The 22,636-nt window shown below is 40.5% G+C and overlaps 1 protein-coding gene across 2 annotated transcripts in view; it reads right to left on the bottom strand.

Annotated features, from left to right (window-relative positions):
- Positions 1-18,348, bottom strand: part of efna5b (ephrin-A5b) — a 103,825-nt gene extending 85,477 nt beyond the window's left edge. The window contains exon 1 of one of the 2 annotated variants that reach the window (XM_085179546.1): positions 17,180-18,348. In XM_085179546.1, coding sequence (XP_085035672.1) covers positions 17,180-17,304 — 125 coding nt within the window. In that variant the 5' untranslated portion in view covers positions 17,305-18,348. The remainder of the gene's footprint in view (positions 1-17,179) is intronic. The other variant, XM_085179545.1, reaches the window with a different exon arrangement.
- Between the last annotated feature and the right edge of the window lie 4,288 nt (positions 18,349-22,636).

Here is a 22,636-nt window from a genome sequence, read left to right as displayed (position 1 = left end):
TCTGTGCACCCTTGTCTCAGCCCACATTCCCCAGTCCCTTTGTCACTGGATGCTCTGGTCAGCACATTCTGCCTCTTTGTCTGCAGAACCTTCACCTTTCCTTCTGTTGTCAATAACTGTGTTACTACCAAGGGTGGGTGGAAAAGCACAGAGCCACACTTGGATGCACAGTTTAAAACACAGCACACGCTAACAGACATAGATATAAACAGGTGCACAATGCAGCTCTCACATGTCCAATCAGGTTGGAAGCTGAAAAATCGTAGTTTTCTATGTCACCCGATGTCAGAGGTGGGTGCTGTGTTTATGCAGACATCGCGTGCCAAGAATCACCCAGACATATCTTTTTGTATGCCCACCATGTGGCCCACATTACCCCCGCCTACATCAGCAATGTACGCCAGACATCACTTATCTACTGGCCACCCTCCTCCCTACACCCTCCTTCACTCCACCCAAACCCCATCAACGACACGGGACCAGGCAAGCGTGAGAGACGGGCTGGTGATAGACACGAAATGTGGCACGAAATGCAGAAAAGGAGCCCCACAGACACACACATAGTGTCAAGCACACAGACGCCTCAGACTTCTAGCCAAGCCTAGGTTGTGGTTAACTCCTGGCATGCCACGCAGAAGCAGAGGCAGCTGTTCTCAAGAGGGAAACGGGGAAATAAGCGCCCTAGTGTGAAAACGGCTAAGAAGAATACGTGCTCGCACCTATTCGAACTAGCACAACATGTAACAAACATATGCAAACATACAACTTCAGCCACAAGGTGATAATTGCTTCTTTGCATCTTTCAAATGTTTGCAGCAAGTTTCAACACAATTGTTTTATTTAAATGAGTTCAGCGTTCAATATTCCCTATTTAGAAATAACAAGAAAATTACATCTTTATGTCTGCAGGTGGGTTTGGATAACCTTTAAATCTGCAGTAGGCAGGTGATCTCCCGCTACTCTGAAACGCGTCCCCCTGACCTTCCAATTAGAGCTCACTACCCAACAGCGTCTACACACTAAATCTTCCCACAGGCTGGTGGTTTGGACACCGGTATAAAACAGCCTGCTATAAAATCATTACTGGACTGTAAAACGCTAGAAAAATTCACAATTAAAAGACCAGCAGAGACACAGAGAAAACAAAGACAGAATGAGGGGAATTATTCTGTGTCCAGATATGTGGAAGTAAAACATTTGCACAACACACTCAGTAAAATACCAGCGTGTACTGTACCAAAGTAATGTTCTCTTTGTTGTTTTCAAGGGGGGATGGAAAACGGGTGGGGGTTGAAAACTGTGAGCTGAGATACAATCAACTCATATTTTGACAGCTGTAGTGCTGATTTAATACTCCAAATGATAAGCAATGGCAAACGAATAACTCCGCATCAATCATAAATCAAATTCTTGTACATCAAAATATAGTTTGCAAGCAGATAAATGCAAGGCTAATCTGAGTGGCATTTAATTAATTGGCTACAGACAAAAGTCTACCCCTAATTAACACGTTTAAACAAATGTATCAAACAGACTGCAGTTCATCCTCCATCAGCCATGTGTGAATTTAAACTAAATGCCATCCACAGGCACTGACGGTGGTATTTTCTGATGAGACATTTGTCTTGACAGTACATCAACAGCTTTCAGGGTTCATCATGATGTACAATATAAAGAAAATCACATGCAGGAACTTCTGCATAGTTTCTGTTCACACTTAAAATATCTAGAATACTTGCACATTTACATGTAACTATGTAAAAGCAGATCAGTTGTGGAGCAACGAATGGCACAGCGGAATGATAACACATCTAACTGCTGTACAATCTAATTAGTGACACCATAATAAGCTATTATATCATATTAATAGCAGTACACACTAGTGCCGATGGGGGATTTTGGGGGGGGGGGGGGGGGGGGCTCATTTAGGACAGAATGTGTAAAAGGTCACAGAGAAATGATTTACGGGATGCAGTCTCATCAGGTTGGAGGCATAAATTGTCAATTCAAATTAACAGTGAAAGTGTGGAGCTTTGTAAGCTGAGTCTGAACAGAGAACTGAGAGAGTCCTGTCTACTGCAGGAGGATTCCCTCAGTGAACATCACAGTGACACAGAAAGGGGTCTAATCCATACCTGTCTGTGCTAATAGCACTCCCATACTGGCACACTGAGCCCATAAGTAAGAATATGAGCTCAACTGGGCATACTGACCTCTTCACATATGTTACTGATGAATGACCACAGAGGCCTGCAACTATCGTTTCGGCGCCTTTGGGCAGCAGCGTTGTTTACCAAATACAGTGATGCAGATTGCTTAAGTTTCCTTTAATTAAAATTCTTTCCTCTTATGGGATATTTATAAACGAGTCATTAGCACATAAAAGGAATCATTACACCAAAAAGTATTTTGTTCCCTGCAATTTTCGTTTATAATAAGAAATCGGCAATTCTCTTTTTAAACACTTTTTTAAAGACTACAAAAGACAAGAACATTAATTCTGGAAGACTACAGCGAAAACAGCTCAATGCATTTAGCCTGTAGGAAGAAAACAATAAAACAAATCAATGGTAAGCTTGTAAATGCTGCAATTTTAGTTTGAAAAGGAGTGTCTAAATTGGAAATAACTGGGTAAGTCAGAGATTAACCTCCCTCTATCACTTATCGATCCACATTTATTACTTTTAAATGTGGGTAATTGGGGAGAGTTTGGTACAATCTCCGTCTGCATCTTTATAGAATGGCTCCAGTAGGTGTATGGGCCTTAAGTGCACTCATAAATTGGTTTTATTAGTTTCTGAGACATATCGCTGTTAATGTTTCCACTCGACGGCTTTATGGCCACATTGTACCGACTCTGGTGAAAGATGCTACCTAACATACTGCAAAACTGATGCTGACCAAAAACAGGGTTTTGACGTAATGCTTTCATTTAAATTTTTAACGAGATGTGTGGCACGACTACAGCGTTATCAGTCCTGGAAAATAAGAGATAAGAGAATACTGGAAGTCTCTTTATTTGAGGGAGTGAAAATAACACTCACTACGATCTGGGCAATTTATTTGCACACGTGAAAACTGTGATCGGAGGCAAGAACTTGAATGAAAAAGCAATCATATTACCTACAACATGTAATACTGCTGTGACATTACGTGTGAATGTCTGTGTGAGTAAGCATTAGCACACGCCCTGTACAACTCCCTGTATTATTCTCCAGATGTTTTCTTTCACAGCTCCGTAAAAGACTACCGCCATTTATCCGTCTTTCTTTTCCTCCATTATTCCCCGCTCTTCCTACTCACACCATACGATCCCTCCATCAAAGCGGGCCACTTTGCCAAACATGATCCCTGCCTGTTGTGCATTGGTTTGGTTTCGAGAAGCGGATTAAACAGTTCCCACCAACTCTCTGATGTGGACCTTATCTCAGGTTTCTCTTGACACTGGCAGGGTTGTGCTGTTATTAAAAGCTAAAGGGCTTTGTTATGGAACACAAAAGTTAGAGCTAGACAGCAGTTAGTCAGGCTTTGTTAAGGGTCACAGAGGTGTTAAACAGACTACACCTGAGGCTGTATTAACACCTGAAACATACAAACTTCCATGGAAAAAAAGTTCAATTTATTTAAGCAAATTAACAAAGAACAATTGTGTAATGAGGTGGAAAATATATATTACTGATTATTGCTCATTTAAAAAAAATTTAAAAGCAGGCAAAAGTTTATTTTGGGAACTGAAAATGATGATTGCAGGTAATTGAAATAATATATGGGATGTTTTTTCCCCTAGTTTTAACTATTGAGTATTGTCTTTAAACATTTTCAAGAGGTTGACTAAATCGATTTCTCAATAGATGGCCTCTCTTAACTGTTGGAATTGAGCCAGCCATTGCTCTTCTCCTGGGGTTGCTGTTTATTGATCATAGTATCGCATGGTTGTAATGTGATGTCAATGCCTGTCTTACCTGTCTGAGCAAGCAGCTATTGCAAAAAAAAAAAAAAAAAAAAAAAAAAGGTGGATTAGGGCCAAAGAAATCCAAACCCATGATTATAAACTTGACACATAATTAAACTATTGTGAATACTCTTTTTTTTTTTTTTTTTAATAATTTAAGAGAAAAAATAAATAAAATAAATAAATTTTTTGGTAATTAAATTCAGTTTAATAAAATATATTTGCCCACACTGAAGTACTAGATTAACGCAGAATGACCACATTTTGGGGCGGCTCAGTGTCAGACCTTGTTACTCAGGATCCCCATCTTCTCTCCCTCCCACCTCCTTTCATCCTCCTCATCCTGGCCCCCGCCTCAAAAGACTAGTCTGGCTGGCCTACACACGCGATCCTCACGCTAGCTGGGCCTAAGCCCCGTAAAGGCTAACACAAGCTCAGTGTAAAAACTCCTACAGGGGCCCACCGCCATCCCTCTATCCCCCTTTTCCCCATCTTGTGCTGCCTGACTACACTTTCGCTTCACATTACTTCTGCTTTTCTAACTTTTCCACTTCTGAGCACTATCAATTATGCACTAGAATAACAGTGGGGTCAGGCTTGGCAGCGGGACATAAAGGCCAATTATGAGTGTGAATAATTCAGCCATCTTCGTGCCATGTTCCTCTTAACAGTGATACAGGCAGGAAAGCTTTGCTGCTAATGTACGACTGTAGACACAATCTGACCTGAGCCTAATGTAAGCACAGCTCTTTACATCCTGGAGAAAGGACATGGAAAGTGTGACTGTACTGCATTATTAAAGCTGCTGCAAACCCAATGCCGCTCACAGATTGACAAGTCAGATACCTTCACAGGCCTTGCAAATGACACCTGTCACCCTGTTGACGAGAAAGTCCAGAATCCAGGGGCAGAGTTATCATGATATGCACTTATACAAACAAAAGATTATTAAAACATATGGATATACAGATGAGCCTTTATTTTAAAAAAAAACAAAACAAAAACAAAAAACAGGCAAACAAATGTTTCTGGTCATGGTAGCCATTGTGAAAGTTTGTGAAAGGTCAGTGAAATTAATTAAGCAGACAATCTTTCATTGCTTTCGGGCTTAAAACATGCTACCTGTACTAGATTTTTCATGAAATCGCGTGCTATGGTTTAGAAGTACTACTCTTCTTAGAGATCACAAACAGTAATGAATATTTCATCACTCCACCCAAAGCCAAGCACGCACTCTAATCCAATTGAGGAGAAATATGAGGCATCTCATTTCCCACGGACTAATGGTCTACCACAACTCTGTACCTCATAAAAAAATATCACCACTGAGACATCTGCAAAATTTCAGGCATTTCCATGAAAGGAATTCTAAACAGACGGCAACTTTGCAACAAAAAAAACCCCAAAACACACACGTGTATATATAAAGGAGCAATTATTCAATGTAAATAAGATATATTTTCAATTTTTAAAGAAATTAAAAAAAAAAAATACTGGAATTTAACTGTTGGATATCCAGTAAGATGTTGCTTTTTTTTTTTTTTTTTTAATAAAGATATCTGGATTAACACATTTATTTATTTTAATTATTTAATTTCATAGCAGCAGCTGCTACTTCTCTTAATCAAAGTAATTTTTTTGTTGTAAATATTTTATGAATAAGAATGTTTTCTGTATTAAATATGTGCAAAATGTAACCGTTTAAACGTTTAAATTGAACGGAAGCAAAAATGGTATTTAGATTTTTTTTTTTAAACAAACAAAAAAAGACACAAAGCAGTGATGCTATAAAATTTTAAAAGCATTTTAAAAGCAACAGGCAGGCCAAATGCTCCTCTAGTTCTTAAAAAAAAAAAAAAAAAAAAGCAGAGTGAACAGCCACTTCACTCCCTCCTATTTGTGCTTCCGTTTGCCATGAACGCACTAATCCTGGCTGGAATGTCTCCGGTCGTGGGGTCCTACGGCCCTGAGGAGCAGAGCAGCAGGTGAAACTGAACTCTGATGGCTTGTCGCGCCTCCCAGTAGTTCTACTGTATAGTTCAACCAGGCCATCTGTTACACAAGAACCCAAATGTGCAAAAGAAAGAAGACCGTTTTCTTCATATGTTGTTTGTTTAATTTAAGGCTAAAAGAAAATTAAATCAATGAGAGGTCAAATTTGAGGGGGTAGGGACTAATAAGTGTATGTATGTATGTATGTAAGTGGAATGATATTTTGTAATGATTGTGAAGGCACATGTTTGAAATAAAAATGAACTGAACTGTAAAGGAAATAATTTAATAAATAAAATCATAAATCAAATATTTAAGTTTAACAGTACTCTAACAGTACTCTAACAGAACTCTACACGTGGAGTTGAAGCAGATTATTACAGATTACGGATCATTTAATTTGCCTTAGAAGGTTGTTCTTACCAAGTAGCTGTAATCACAGTTTTCTAAAGAATTCATTTTTTAAATCAAAACTCGATTCTGGCGTGTCTTGTATATATAAACGTCCATGTTTCTGGCTAGTGTCACATTTTTATTTCATGATGCTTTTTCAAAAAAAAGAAGAAAAAAAACACACAAACACACACACAAACACACACAAACACGCACATACGAACAATAGACAGAGCTGGGAGGGGCTAGGTTACGGATTAAAAAAAGAAAAAAGTTTTTTTTTTTTTTAAAAACAAAAAAAATTTCCAAAAACCAGGGGAGGTGGAGTGTGGACGCAACTGTCACTCAAGTGCTGCAGCCACAACATGGAGCCTAATGCTAACAGTGGGCATGCTGGGTCACCTCAGCGGGATCCCAAGACCCCAGTGCAGTACAGTTAAAGATCTGGTAATCCCAGAGACAGGAAAGAGGGGACAATATGGCACAAAGAGCAAAAGAGCGGGAGTAAACCAACTGTCCTATATTTCAGAGATACGAGGCAAGGTAAGAAAGACAAAAGCAGCTATGTGTTATGGGCAAAAAAAAAATGCCCGTAGGAACTAGTTACCTTAAAAAAAATTCTGGAACCCAGCCAACAAAGCATCAAAACTCATGTCCATTATCACCTCTACAATTACAAGGCAAGTGATGACTGATCCAGTTTGGTATTGTTTTGATTCTCAAAGCTCAACAGTGAGATTAAGGACATTAAAAACTTTTGTATGCATGACTATCCTGAAGAAAACACACACACTCCTGAGGATGTAGCCATAGGCAGCGCTCATCACCTCTGTTTATCTGGAGGGCTTAGGCCACTTTGGGGACTCCCCTTAAGTCTCACTTATCTCATTAGACCCTTAAAACTGATTAATATGAATGCCAGCAGAGGCCAGCTCAAGGCATTCCTAAGAATGGAGGGAAGGAGGAAAAGAGAAGAGATGGATGGGGTGGGGGGATTTTAGAGGAAGGGGGTTTTTGTGTCTCCGGACAATGAGCCGATGGCTTTTTAAGCCTCTCAGTGGCTCTGGGTTAATACTCAGGGCTGCAGTCATGGGATAGGCCGCGGTTCAAAGGCTGCTGCACTCTGAGCCTCACTGCTTGCTGATTTAAAGGAAGAAAATAAACAAGCAGACTAAATACCACATCTCCTGCAACTTGAACCTCGCTAAAGAAATAATGAACTACCCGCCTAAATCGGAGTGGTAAATGTGCATGCGTGTGCGTCGGTCTATGTTCTTTGGGGTGTCATATTTGGTTTTGTGGGATAATGTTCAGAATAAGCCAGACCAGTCAACGCTGGGCAGAGATGAGAGGAGGAGGGAGAAGATGGGTTTCATCACACATTCAGGGGATCAATCACTTTCTCTTCAGGGAAAAAAAAACCACACTCGGTACAGTTTCACACCGAAATACCAACCATCACACAAACAAAAAGCAGCGCGCACATGCACAACACAATGCAACTTCACAAAATGGGAAAACTATCAAGCAGCTCTCAGAGGAGCAGGCTCAGAGAATTGGGTCAAGAATAGTGCTGCGCTCTGCCGTAGTAGTGGGTATGCGTTTCTGCTGCTTCATTAAAGCAGGCTTCGAAGCAGAGGTCGTCTCAGGATAACCACGCATGCTAACAGAAACTCGAGCATGCGCACAAGTAACTAGCCACTGGCATGCGAGTAAACAGAAAGATACCGCCAAAAGACACAAAACGCACACTCGTCTGAGCATCAAAGCCATCAAAGCGGAGGATGCTAGACTTAGTTCAGTGTTACACATTTTTAAAGTATGATTTATTAACTGCTTGATTCTAGATTCTCCTTAAAGTTTGGATCAGACATCGGCATCTGTTGCCTCATAAAAAGCCTGGACCCATGAGGGTACAACTGGAAAAAAAAAACGCTTTTAATGTGAGTAGTAGTAGTAGTAGTAGTAGAAGATAGTAATTTAAAAACTGAACTTCATCTTGACAAGAAGTTTGAGAAATGCAGAATGATATCTCTAAAAGATCATTTTCATTTGTATTTCATTAGTTTTTTTTAGAGTTATTAAACTCCAAGGTGGCGCAGCTAGAGAGACAAATATGAAGAGATTTCTTTCACATTTAAATATCTACTATTTGAATTACAATCATGCGTAATTATCCACACTATTCATCACAGTCTTTGCTTTTTAAGTGCATTTACTTCTAAGGACAAAAACGTCTCGCTCTTATTGTACCAATTTGTCGCCACAGCAGATATCTACCATTTTGGAACGAAACCTTCCATTAAGCCGCTACATAGCACACACCCTGGCATTCTGACTGTGATACATGCTTTGCAGTGGAAAATGCACTTTCAAGGGCACGGCGTGCAATGTGTCACAGTAGTTAAGAATAAGATGCAACTTAGTAGCACAGCACCAACTCCCAAGTAAACACAACCCTGTGTGTGGGAGTCTTTAGTGTCAGAGGAAACAAAAGCAGGGGTCTAAACCTGAGCAGGATTAATCCCGTCTCTGTGGAAGAAAGCCCCAGTGTCACTAAACTCAAACCGTAAAGACAACATCTCCTCAGGGTGAAGACCCAGAGTTTAGCCCCAGGAGAACTACCACCAACCAACCAACCACAGCCGCCACACGGGACACAGAGACAGCCGGCGAGCTGCATGCATCTTTAAAATGTGGCAAAGCCAGACAAGGAACTGAGGGGGGCGGGAATTGGGGGGGGGGGGGTCGATGAGACGGATGGTGTTGAGGGAAGAACATAAGAGAAGATGGGTAAGGGCAGTTGGAAATAAGAGAGAATGCCATCTTTTCTTTTCCAAACACTGTGACACCCCTGGCTACTACGACATAGCAGCCCCAGCAGTGTCTGGCACTTGCATTATGCTCTTCCTCTCCTCCCTTTTTCTGTCCAAAAGCATACTACTACTTCAGCTGCTCGCGCTCCCTTTCTCCTTGCCATTCATGTGATTCTCCCTCACTCCTCTCCTTTGGCCTCTCTTTTTTTTCCCCCTCCGATTAAAAGGCATGCGCTACTTTCAGCCTTGGCTATGTGGAGTGGACAGAGAGAGCAGAACAATGGCTGCCTTTCAGTCTAGCGGCGCAGCACTGGGGGGGGGGGGGGGGGGGCGCACTGGCTGCTAGTATTTTTCTCTACTGTCAGTTCAAACAAGCTAATGCAGCTAGCTTATTATTGTCATGTCTTGTTAGAACCAAAGACTTAACGAAGTGAAAAACAGCACTGTGTGACTTTGTGTTTGTTTGCTTACATTTCTGTGCTTTGACCTATATTTAGTCCACTTTTTCATGGCCATGTTAATGTAAACAAGAAGGAACTCGTTGAAAGCAGAGCAGGCTGTGTCAGCCATTTTAAAATAGTCACAGGTGGTGAAGGAGTTAACGCCATCCTAATTTAAAATCAGTGTTTTATATTTTCTAATTTTTCTTTTTGCGGCGGGGCTGTAAAAGTCTGCAAATATATCAATAAGATTGCGTCAATACCAAAGAGAAAGAAGACCACACAACTTTACAACCCAACTGTGTGTTTCTCAGTCTGTCTGTGAAGATGAATTACCTCATGAGTCATTTACAACTGGCTACAACCTGTCAATTAGGTCTTTATTCACAAGCTTGAGATGTGTTCTCTTCTGGGATCTATTCTCCACACTGCTGCCCAGCTAGAAAAACATCCAGTCACTCCCCCGCAGCACCCCAAGTTAAATAAGGAAAACGGCAGCGTACAGTCCGAAGCCAGTCTACCATGAAAGGAATTATCTGTGGAAAATGTGCCTGGCAAAAAACCCGAACAGTCTCAATCGCTCCCACCACATTTTCCAGTTCAAATAGTGACGGGTGACAAAATAAGTGAAAACATTTATTTATTTATTTTTAAAAACCCATCAGCTGTTTTGGCCTTACACACGTATCCGTGTAGTTCCTGTAAAAATAATATGAAGTTTACAGTAAATGAGTCTAACAAGGTCAAACACAGAAAACAGAAAGTGCTGGTCTATACCAATATATATATATATATATATATATATATATTTTTTCAACTGAGATCAGAGGGCACAGAAGCTATCACACCTCTCTCTCTCAGTAGCGCCCCTTTCTGGTCAGGGGGGATAGACCAACCGAGCGTTATAACAGCTGCTTGTAGGCCTCCATCTTATGGAAGAGCGCAGAGGACGTGAAGAAGGATATGGTTAAGCGCCATTTTCAGCCGCGAATGAGAATCTGTAACAAACGCGCGAGCTTTCTGGATTGGTGTTTGAACCCTCATTAGAACTACAGTGATCATTTATTCCCGTTGACCACTCTTTTTGATCTCCTAAAATGTATTATACATATTTTCTACTTAGTTCTATGTTTAATTTAACCTTTTAAACCATAAATTAACCTGACGTGTTCACAGTAAGAGTACACTTTGGATTCAGAAGATATGAATTCACTTTAGGGGGAAAAAATATACAACTTAGTTTTTTTGGGGGGGGTTTTTTGGTTAATTTTAGCCAGAGAGGTCTGCAATAGTGGCGGGGAAAAACAAAACAAATAAATCAGTCTGCAAATAAAAAACAAATGGATCTAGTACAAAGGCAACAAAGAGAAAAAAGGGTAAAGGTTTTTTTTCTTTACATTTTCATAACAGAATAAAAGTCTTGCACCAAGATTTGCACATGTGTAAATTGCATAAGCTGGTAAATACTTTATTGTTTCCAAGTACGACTATACAGACGTTTCCACCATGGGTTGAATGCCAACGATTGAATGAGGGCTGAAAAGTAGATCACTCAGCTGATAGCAGTGTTTCAGCACACCATCTGACCTTGGAGTGACTAGTGTGAAAACAATTACCTGGACATTAATGTGTGGTTGTCCGGGCAAGGGAATCATGCGCTTCAGAAATTATGTTTTATTTTTAAAGCAATCCTGCCTTTTTCGGGTAAATAACGTTTAAAAATGGTAATTTTACAGTTTACCAGTATGATATTGCTACTTTCGCCATGATCATTAATATATATCTACTAATGAAGAAACATTAGTTTTCTGATATATATATCTATAGACATAGATGAAAATATTAACATATAAAAGTATATTTAGTTATATAAAAATATACTTCCGTACTTTCGTCATAAGGTGCTTTCACCAGGATTAGCATATGCAAGTCTACAGTCTGACCAGTCGCCCCCGACGACAGGGCTGCTTCTGTCCGCTGCATAGTTCCTTCACAAGGGTCACGGCCAAGAGCCCTACCCCTCTTCCACTGCTCACTGAAGAACAGCTGCTCTGCCAAGCACATTGACTAAGCATTGACTGCTGCCTGCTGGGCTCATTTTCTAGTTAATAGGAAAAAAAAATCTAATTTAAATGGAAAGTGCATTTACATGTCTGGTGACAAAAATACTACATTTAAACTGAATAAAAGTATTATACTGCCCAGCACTATCATTACAATTTGCTGCTTTTCTATCAAGTCCTATATTTTTCTTTTTTGGTCTTTATTCTCTGCCTCGATCTCTTTGTGTCCCCTCCGCTCGCAGTCCCTGCAGCTCTGCTGGTGGCTGTGCTTGCCAATGCCACAAGCATAAAAAAAAATGACAGAGCAAGGGGTCATTAACAAGAACTAATCAGCCTGCAGACAGGGGGACGGAGGGAGAGGAAAGAGTAAAACAGAGTGAGTCAGGATGAAAACAATGAGGAGGTTAGGAGCAACTAAAGCAGGGCAATATCAACTTCACTTTAAAAATTACAGGTATTCAGAATTTGTAATCATACGAATGATAACGTAATATAAAATTTTCCCATTTGTTAAAGGCAAATGCATGTAGAGACTATGATTTTCCAACTTTATGCATTTGTGCCTTAGTATAAATCAGTATTTGCACCTACATGCAAGCACAGATTGATAATACATATATTCATGACCCACTAGTCTATGACAGGTAATGAGAAGTAAGAGGCAGAAACATGTGATTATTGCAGTATCCAGGAATATGAAGAAGCGGGAACAAGCCCTTCATGACCTTATGGCTCATTTGGCATATGCACACACACACACACACACACACACACACACACACACACATACAAACAAAGACAAAGATGAGCCAATCAAGACAGCAACAAAAGCAAGCTAATACTAGGAGCAACACTACTATATACAGGTCTAAAGCAGCTTGTTAGAAAATTTCATTAGTTGAGCTACAAATTATGCAGCAAAATACAAATCACCTTGAGCAATTTGCATGACCACAACCGCATCAAACTGTTTATGTTAATAACACCTTCCACTTCAAGGAGAGTTGCAGTTACTACTTTGTCTGTTGCAAGCCAACTTTCTGCTTCGTTATTCCTCTCCGTATGTGTGTGACCTCTCCCTGAGCTCCTCTCAGAGTGTGCCTGACCTCTGCGCGTCTTTCTCCACCATCAACCGTGGAGGGACTCTGAAAATATCTAATTGTATTCATTCATTTTCTGCGCCTGGCAAGAAGAGACAAAAAGAGAGCGGGAGAAAGGGAAGGAAGGAGAGAGCGAAAGAGACGGAGAGAGCAGAGAGGCAGCACGGGATCAAGGCAAGGAGGGATATGGGGAAGAAGAAAGGACGAAGGGGGAGCATGGAAGAGAAAGCCATCTCTTCGCTATTACAGCTGAGGCATCATTAGAGTCACTGTCTGTCCCTTATTGGAATAAATGCTCGCAAGCAAAGACAGTTAGTGAGATAGCAGAGGGACAGATTCCACAGAGAGAAGTGTTATTTCAAACTAATGGAAGTCTTTCAGATAAAACTTTAGGGTTTCATCCTGGATTTCTCCAAACATCCTCAAAAACGCTAATATTCCAAATTAAATTCTTATGAGTAACTATCAAAGAGAAAACTAAAAGGGAAAGTTTAGATGTCCCACAGAGAGAGAGGGAGATTAAAAGATAAAGGTGCTATTCAGAAAAACAATGCAGTTAGCAAGTTTCTGGTCTCATGCTGTGGCCGTGAGAGACAACGATGGAACCAAGCCAACAAAACGGCAAGGAAACCCCCCTCAGCCTGCACCCAGATCAGGAACAACACAAACACCCAGCAGAAATTACTGTGGCACGGCGAGCACAAATAGCATTTCACAATAATGTGTAATTCAGTTATAATTTTGAATGAGAAAACTTTTAAAGAAAATGCAAACTTAAAAAAAAAAAAACGGGGAAAAAAAGCAGACCGTTTTATTCCAAACACAAAAACTTCCAATCTGAGGTTCCCGGTTCTACGTTACTGACGGTCTGTAAGCAGATCTACCGCAGTGTGCTTTGTATATCAGCGAGTGAAACTAAAGCATAGCTCACTGTTTAAACTTTGAGCCCTTTCACTTTTTCCGTTTACATCGACTTCAGACTTTCTCAAATCATTTAGCACGGCATGACACTTGAAATCAGACAAATTCATGTTTACGTTCCTGCGGACAGTTTCAGGCTGATTGATGTTGGATAGAAACAGATGTAGCAAAGTTTACGAGTCAAGCTGTTTCACCTGGCATTTCCATACAGAAGCTTTCTCTAGAAGAATTATTTCTGTGCATTTCAGGTGATTAAGTAAGCAAGCAGAGCACAGCACATTGCGCACACTGATGTGAAACATCCAATTTGGTTAAATGAATTAAAAGCAAAAGAGGTTTTACGACAAAACCCAACTCAAAGAGCAGCGTTAGTGTGATGGATCATATCTCTTGGGCAATTTTCAAGTTCGAGGAAGCTGCAGTTTCACACGGAGCAAAAAAGGAGTGTCGACAAATGGCTTTTTCTCTAGGTAGTAAAACAAGCCCTGAATGATTGTGGTCAGATACCAGCAACTAAGAATATGAGCTGATTCAAACATAGGGGGAAAAAACATGGAATTAACTCTTCTAATAACATTTCTGATGAATTACATGATGATAGCAGTAAATCAATTGGAAAGTAACGTACGAATGAGTCTGTTTGTGATCAGGGACGCTGTAAATTCTTTCAGTGCGACTGTGAAGCCTCAGAACAAAAGGCAGACGCACACAAGTTCCACTACCATGCCACACCAGCTTTCTACAGTAATGCATGAGGAAAGGGACTCAATATTTATTAACAGAGTCATCAATAACACACGTTTGCCATCTCTGCCTCTCTCCTTTTCTTCACTGCTTTTTAACATTACCTTTCTGGCTTCCTGCCTCAGACCTGCAGGGGTGAGAGTCAAGCAAACTCTATTTGGAGTAAGTAGAACAGAGTGACTGGTGTTAGCATGAAAACCTGTTTTCTTTCCTCAGGCAACTAAGAGCCTCAGAAACAGATGAGATGCAAGAAACTATCTGTTTCTGTGATTTTACAGCAGACTCAAAGACAGTAAAAGTGCAACACGGATCACTACAACCGTATTTTACACTCTCACCGTTTCTTTTTTCCGCGTTCCTATGTCAGATCAAAGATCAAACGTAGATGTACTTATATTTCAATTTTTCTTCAAACCGTACTTTGTTTTTTGTTGTTTTTTTCTTTACTGAAACTTGTCAGCACATCTGGAAGATATCAAGTTAACAGAGCGGCAAGTCAAGTCAAAACTGTTTTGTTGGGGGAAAAAATGTGCAGACTAATGAAAGTGTGTCTATCAACAGCAAAAATCTTTAACTCAAACCTTAACTTAAAATTGTGTTTGCCTCTACTGAAGAAAGCGCTCCATAAATAAACAGTCAGGGTAAGCTGGAGTAGGGAGTAAGACCACAGCAGTCACGGTCTACGGTATATCAGGCCGAGAATCTACACACCCCGCTAGACTGGCCCCGACTTCAGGAGAAAGCTTACAGTCAGCCCTCCGTCTGTAACCCTGACCACTAATTGTTTCAAGCAATAAATCATGTTTTCCCAAATTTCAAACTGAACGTAAATAGTTGTGCAACAAATTCAGCATATGCTATTAATGGCTTTGTGTTAAGCATTTTATTCAACAAATACTAAGTGCCATTGGCAGCTCAGTGAAATCTCTCTGTAAACTCAACCAGCAGCATTTAGACTTAATAAGCCTGAGACAAGGCTGTACAGTTTAACTCCATAAGGGACTTTTAGTGGGAAATGCTGTCTCAACGAATGTCCACAATGTACACTGAGGTTAACTCAACGCTGTTGAAGTTTCAGTCTCAAGGACTGCAGCACTTCTCACAAACTTTTATTTTGCTTTGCTGAAGTTGCCGAGTGTGAATGATCTACGTTCTCAGTTACAAACTGAGTTTTGGTGAATCTAATTATGTTGAACACAAAAGTATCTTTATTTTCCTAAAATAAAAAGTGAAAAGCGCCTCTTTTCACAGTTACATTAACTGTTCCATTTTTTTTTGACAAGATAGATATCCTCTAAACTCTAAAGTAACAACTTATCTTCACATCTATGAAAAAAGTAAAAAATAAATAAATAAATTTCAAGAAAAACTTTGTCTCTTTCAGAATAACAAAGAAGAACAATATTTTAAGAAGACAAATTATTGGTTTTCACACTAACCAGCCATCTCTTTACTAAGGCATATTAAACCTTTCACAGATGACACAGTTAATTAGTATTCTTGTATTTAATTTTAGCAAAACATCTGTTATTAGTTTCTTTAAAAGCTTGAAAAACGCTGCTTAATTTCGACATGCTTCATTTACTGCTTCACTATAATAAGTCCACACATGCTACAGTTCAATGCTGCACAAATGTAATTTTACAAACTATATTTCACATTGAGTGTTAAATGTATGAACTAAAGAAACATTGATAACATTTTGCTTAATTTTCCAGCAACCCTTAAAGGTGATCCGAGAACAAATTTAACAAGGAGCAACTTAAAGAAGAAAAAAATAAAACTTGACCAATTAAAACTCTCAAAACTGGCGATAACGTCACTTCGGATTTAATCTACTGCGTGTTTTTATTATTCAAATGTGAGTTTGACATTTTCTGTCATTTTCTTCTTTTTTTTTTTGCTGTGGTTACTCTGTACTTATGAAGCACTCCTTTAGGTATTTTTAGTTGTGTTGATATCGCCGAATGCGTCTAGATTACATTATGGTAACTGTCCTGAAATATGAAAATTTGATTCTTTAATCCTGACTGACATATAGGCTATCTGTGCCTACGATCAGTATCTTGAGTTTCTATATTGTGACGAAGCCATAAATGCCCTGAACGCAAAACGCACAAGCGACATAGAGAAGCCCTCCTCCGTAGTTCACAGGTCTGAGACATTTGGCCTGTTCGTGGCGTTACTCCTATAACTGGAGTTTTCCGAATGAAGCCAACACATGTAATCTAAAAGCGAGGAAATTAATTACCATATTTTGTAGGTAAATGGGTTTTTTGGATTTGTGCTGAGACTAATAAGATACAGGTGTTAATGGCTCCGGTGGGGTCGTGTCAAGCACAGCTTGAGTCCACCGAGGAGAGAAAGAACATAAGATAATGATCCTGATTGTATAGCACAGTCCCTCTGTCTGTAAGAGGGTAAATGGTTACTTTCATTATCAGGACGATACTGACAGCGTGTATAGCGAAGGAACATTAGGCTTGACAGGTTATGTCCGGGCCTTGTTACGCACGGTTTTAATCTATAGTTTCTCGGCAGGTACGCTTTTTATGAGCAGCCTCGCGCTGAAAATAAGACAGAGGGTTTTTCCTGTCATTGGTTGTAGCATTTACCTACAGATGCTGGCATTATGCCCTCACTGCGGAGAATAAATACTGATGTGGTCCGGCAAATCTGAAAAGCCGTCGTTCGTACATAAGAGAAGGAACCTCGCCGTCCCTCCGTAGTTAAACCTGCCCGGTGAGAAGCCACTTACTTGGTGTTGGTTCGGTTCCAGAAGACAGCGTAGCGGTCGGCCACCACTTTGGAGCTTGGCTCCTGGCTAAATACACACATCAACAGCACCAAGCAGACGAAGACAACCATTTCCAATTGCAGCATCACTACAGCAAACTTCGGCACGTATTCCTCTTCAGCGTAGGTTAGTCAGTCAAGTTGCACGGGCGTTTCAACCGGGACAGGTGATGAGTCTCATTCACACGTGTCCGCGTGTTTCTGGCGCAGTTTGTGAATACTAAACAAATACAAATGCGCACAACATAGAAAACGAAGGGAAAACCATTAATGACAGTTCGGATGACACTTCTTCGGGTTGAAGGAAATGTGAAGTTACAAAAGCAACGCGTTTCTCGCTGACGCAGAGAGAAAGTTCAGATGAATCATGAGCTTTATTTGGTGAAGGTTGTCAACTCTAACAAATCCGTATCAAGGTGACAAAATATCTCTCCATCTACTGCACAAACAGTGATCAGCAAATGTAGGCACCAATACGCAGCACAACAGGCAGTGTCTTCTGTGGTGTGATCGTGTTCCTGCAGGGAGCTACTGGATGTAGCCTGTATCAGGGCAAATGACAGCTGCTGAACACTTATTCTTTACTCCAAACCGAAAGCGCAGGGGATTAGCCAGCCCAAGATATGATGGAGAAAAAAAGAGAGAGGGGGGAATCAATGTGTCCAATGACGCTGTAAGGCGCACGTCAGATGTCCATGTTTTCCAGGCAACTTTTTAAAGCCATACAGTCAGCCAGTCACTGAGAAATGAATGGGGAAACCTGGGCACGGTCTTTCGTTTCCAGCGTGAAAAAAAAGAATGTTATCCTTTCCCGGCGATTTACCGGGTGTGACACGACCGATGCGGGGAGGAGTCCTTCTCGGTGTCGGGGAGGACAGAGTTGTGTTTTCTCATGCGCTTCTGTCCGTGGAGGCGCTTGTTTATGGTCGCATCCCAAACTGTCCTCCTCATATATAAGCCATCGTGCGACGTGCAGGCATGAAAAAAATACTGCGTTCTCCCATGAGCGCGCTATGAAGTCTTCCTCTTTTTCTTATGTTTGGGTTTCAAACGCCGGGACACGCAGGAAGGTGAGGGCACAAGCAGGCAGCTTGAGACGCCGAGTGAGAGAGTGGGTTTGGTTACGACGGAGCGGGGGATAGTCCCATTGGTTTGAAATTATTTGAATGGGCGTCTCTCGAACAAAGCCAAGCCCCTCCCCCCACCTAAAACCGAGCTAATTCAATTACCGAAAGGTAGAGCTGGAAGGGGACATGGAAAGAGGTGCGCACAGCTGGGACAGTGACCGCTTTTAGATACTCTGTCCACACTACGTTGTCAGCTCCGCTTGATAAGTGCGCTCGGCGCAATTTAATTACATGCAAACGGACGCAGCGGACCAAAGAAGACCATGGGTTCCAGTTACACTCTCATTTCAATTTAAGTTGGGTTTTTTTCTATTAACAAGAGGAAGCCTGTAACGAGGTAATGGCCAAGATGTTGACATAACAATACTTTTATACATAAATATATTAGATTTTATAAGGAAAAAGATAATTAATATTAACATGTTATTTTCCTTTGTACTTTCATTGCCCATTGATTTTTTTCATCAATCTAATTTAAAAAATATATTTAATATAATTTTTTATATTGTATTTAATTTTAACTACTTTACCTCCACAAAGGTCAAATCTACAGTTAGGGGAGGGGGGCAGCGACACTTCTCAGCCCTTCTGTGTGATAGCGCAGTGTTGAGAGATGATGACCACGCATTGCCCGTGCAGATGTAGCGGGACAGCCTGTTGCTGGGAGCGGACTGGAGCGGTTCGAGGAGCTGCTCCAGCGCCCAGACGCCCCGCAGTGGCGAGTCGCCGACTCAGCCAAGGACAAATTCAAGCTCGAGTGCGCCAGGGGAAGCGCGTCTGTCGTCGACTTAATCAGACAAATGCTCACAAGGAGGATTTATGAAACTTTAGAAAATAAGCTGTAGGCCTAAACTCAGATGGGACATCCGCAGCGAAAATAATGTGTAATATGAACAGCCTATAGAGGCAAGAGTTATGGGGTGAAATTTCACCGATGTGGCCATTCGGAATGATTTTTAAATAACAGTAATAATGTTGAAGACATACTATAAATTCTAAGGACTAAAATCTTTGCCCATCTTGTGTAAATGTAAAAATAAGTGAGATATTAAACAAAGCAGATATGATTTTGAAAGGGAGAGAGCAGGTGGAGGAAGTGGAAAAATAGTTCCAGTGAAAACAACCAGCACATTCAAGTTTAAATAAGTGGGATTTAAAATGTAAATCTAGAAAATAACATTTATTAAAATAGGCATGAACAATAAATGTGATCATTACAAAGAGGTAAGTAAAGTTTATAGCTATGTTTTCTGTTGTTTTCATTTTTACATTTTCCACATCTCTAATATCACTGTCAGCAAATAGCTAATATAAACCTATTGATAAAAAATAGTAAATTCAAATAAAACCTTGCCTGGTGCATCAATATCTCTGTTATAAAGTCAAGAAAATCAAGGCATTTCACTCTAAATTCCAAAAATGTCTACTTTATGTGAGTGCAACAGGTGCTGTGTTCCTTTCAGAAAACAGGAGGGGAGGGGAAAAAAGGGAGTGGAAAGACAAGAAAAGGGAGGAAAGGGTAAGAGGGCAGCTAATATTTTAAGATAATTCTCTTGACCTGTTCTCTTGGACTAGTGTAAACTAAGGACCACTCACTTACATCTATCAGCGCGCACATGCACACTGGCAGGACACTCACTCTGCAACCACATACAGACATCAGCACCAGACAATCCTGGAAAAATGTTATGACATACACACTTTTTTTCAAGCCTTTTTTTTTTTTAACACGCACACACACACACAAAGGGAGGACATTATCAGCTACTAGGGAAGGAGGGGTGGGTAGGTCAACCCGGAGGTCACTTAACATGGCTGTTTTCACACCCACTTTACAACCATGACTGCATTCCTCTCCTGCTGTGTCTCGTCTCTCTCACGCACACATGCACACATACACACTAGCATCCAAAAAAAAAGGGGGAAAAAAGTTGATAACAAGCATGTTTGACTGACTAGCGCGCACATCGTATACCCCCAGCTGCTTTCATTTTCTCTGGCATAGGAACAGAGCTGTCTCTCCCCATCCCCTTCTTAACCTGCTGTCACCATCATAGTGGGCTGCGTTGATTACTTCTCACGCAGGCCCATTTTCTCCCTCACCTCCATCCACATGTTCCCGCCGAGCGGTGCAAAGATGGCTTGAACTCTATTTTCAAAAAGCGGGGTTTATTTTCCTATTTGATTGATTAGTGCGGAGGAAAACAATACCATCATAAACAACCAGTGGCCAGGTGATGCATGTGTTCTTTTTAAATGGATGAAAGTTTGCATGCTCATATTTTTTTTACTTGCTGCTAACATCTCATTGTATGTTCTTATTATCCTCCAATGCCCCCTATGAATTGTGTATTTTTACAGAGCAGAGTACTTTCAAATTTTACTGCAGTGTCATGTAATTCTCCCTTTTTTACTTGAAGGTTTTATCATATGTGTATATATATATATATATATATATATATATATATATATATATATATATATATATATATATATATATGGTCATTCTTACAAAATGACAAGTGTTTGGCTTTAAGCCAGAGATTTTCCTCCTCTCACATACAGTAATCTGAACACTCAAGCAGGCAGGGTCACTGCAGGGTGAGATGGGAAGGCTGACTGACTGACTGGGTGGGTGAATCATACCTATTTCAATGCAACTGTTCATTTATTATCAGGACAATTATAGAGAAGCAGAAGTTGGGAGGAAGAGGTGAGAACGTGGCTCGTTGGTGTCAACATGGAAGGTCAGCCATGCCAACAAGCAATTATAGACATGAAAATCAAAGACGATTCTGTGCATGGGTTCTTAGAATAAATACATTTTTAAAAAGAAACAAAGCCTAGCAAAGCATTAGTTAAAACTGTCAGCACAATCAACTCTCTTTTTCTGAATAGGATTTATTGCATCCTCCATTAGATGTAGATTTCATTAATTATTTATGCACTATCATCAAAAGAGATATAAACCTAAACCACCAAAGAGGCACAGTCAAAGTGGCACCATTCTGTTATAATGTTTGCTTTTCATCCAATACACAAAAATAAGAAGAGTAATAATAAACTAAATGTGTTCACGTCCCCATCATCAAATTTTTGCAACATATTCCCACACTTTTACACTACATCACTATGTGTTACAGTCTATGTCATTTCCATAATGTTTTGCGTGTTTACAGAGATAGCGAGCAGCATTGGAATACAGTAGATCAAGCACTGTACTGGAGATCTGTGTAATGATCTATTCAAACAGTGCTGTTTCATATCTCATTGATATACAGCTCACACATCCATAAATATGATACTTTCTCACAAGCCCAGGCAATGGGATCCTTGTCAGTTAGCATTACTGGGAGCACCGTGCATGTGTTTTGCCCTGTAACCCCATTCATGCTATCATGTGCATCAAACTGCAAACACCGATTGGGTTGGGTTACATGCGGGGAGAAAATAGGATTTGGACCTCTTTGGAGCATAGATGAAAAAAAAATAATGTCTATTTCAGCAGATAATAATCTCAGTTCACCTTCTCAAGATATCTTCCACAAAGAGCTTAAAAAGAAAAATAAGCACTCTGTTGCAGTGTATGTTCACGATTTGATAACAAGGAAGAATATTTGACAAACCGTTTAGCGTCATGTGTTACACCTGAAATCGCAAATCTATCCATCTGTAGGGCTGTATCCTGCATTTCAGTAACACGATACATTATATCTTATCGAGTGCCTTACCTCCCTCCTCTGTACCGCTGCCTCACTCTCTCTTAATTCTCTACCACCTCCCTCCTTAGGATGCATATTAGATTAAAGATTTTATTGTCACACTCAATGCACTTAGAGTGTTGGCAAACTGAATCGCAAGGAGACAGCATGTCATAGAAGAGACACCTTGGGTTGACTAAGTCATGACGAGCCAGCACAAATCGATGAGATGGACTAATCGGATGTATCTGCTGGGACGAGCCCTGCCCTGAATCCAAATGATGGACACCAGATGGGGACTGATGTTGCCATTAGTACTCAATCAGTGCGGTAGGCAGAGCAATGTAAGGACAAGGGCTTCGTTTTCAATGAGGAATGAGCTTTTCAATAGAGACAGCCAAGGTCCCCCTATTCATAGAGGGAGAGCAGGAGTCTGCGTTAGAGATGGTTTGTCTGTGTTTGTGCTGGTGCAAAGAAAAAGAAACAGAGATGAATAAGGAAAAACCTTTGAGTGTATATATACTTACAGTGTGTGCATGTCAGGGGGAGGGGGTTATACTTAGGAAGACACCGTTTCAAACAAGGACAGAA

Source organism: Neolamprologus multifasciatus, chromosome 12, assembly GCF_963576455.1.
Source record: "Neolamprologus multifasciatus chromosome 12, fNeoMul1.2, whole genome shotgun sequence".
Lineage (NCBI taxonomy): Eukaryota > Metazoa > Chordata > Actinopteri > Cichliformes > Cichlidae > Neolamprologus > Neolamprologus multifasciatus.
Note: the sequence above shows the minus strand (reverse complement) of the source record. Positions and strands in the feature narration are given on the sequence as shown.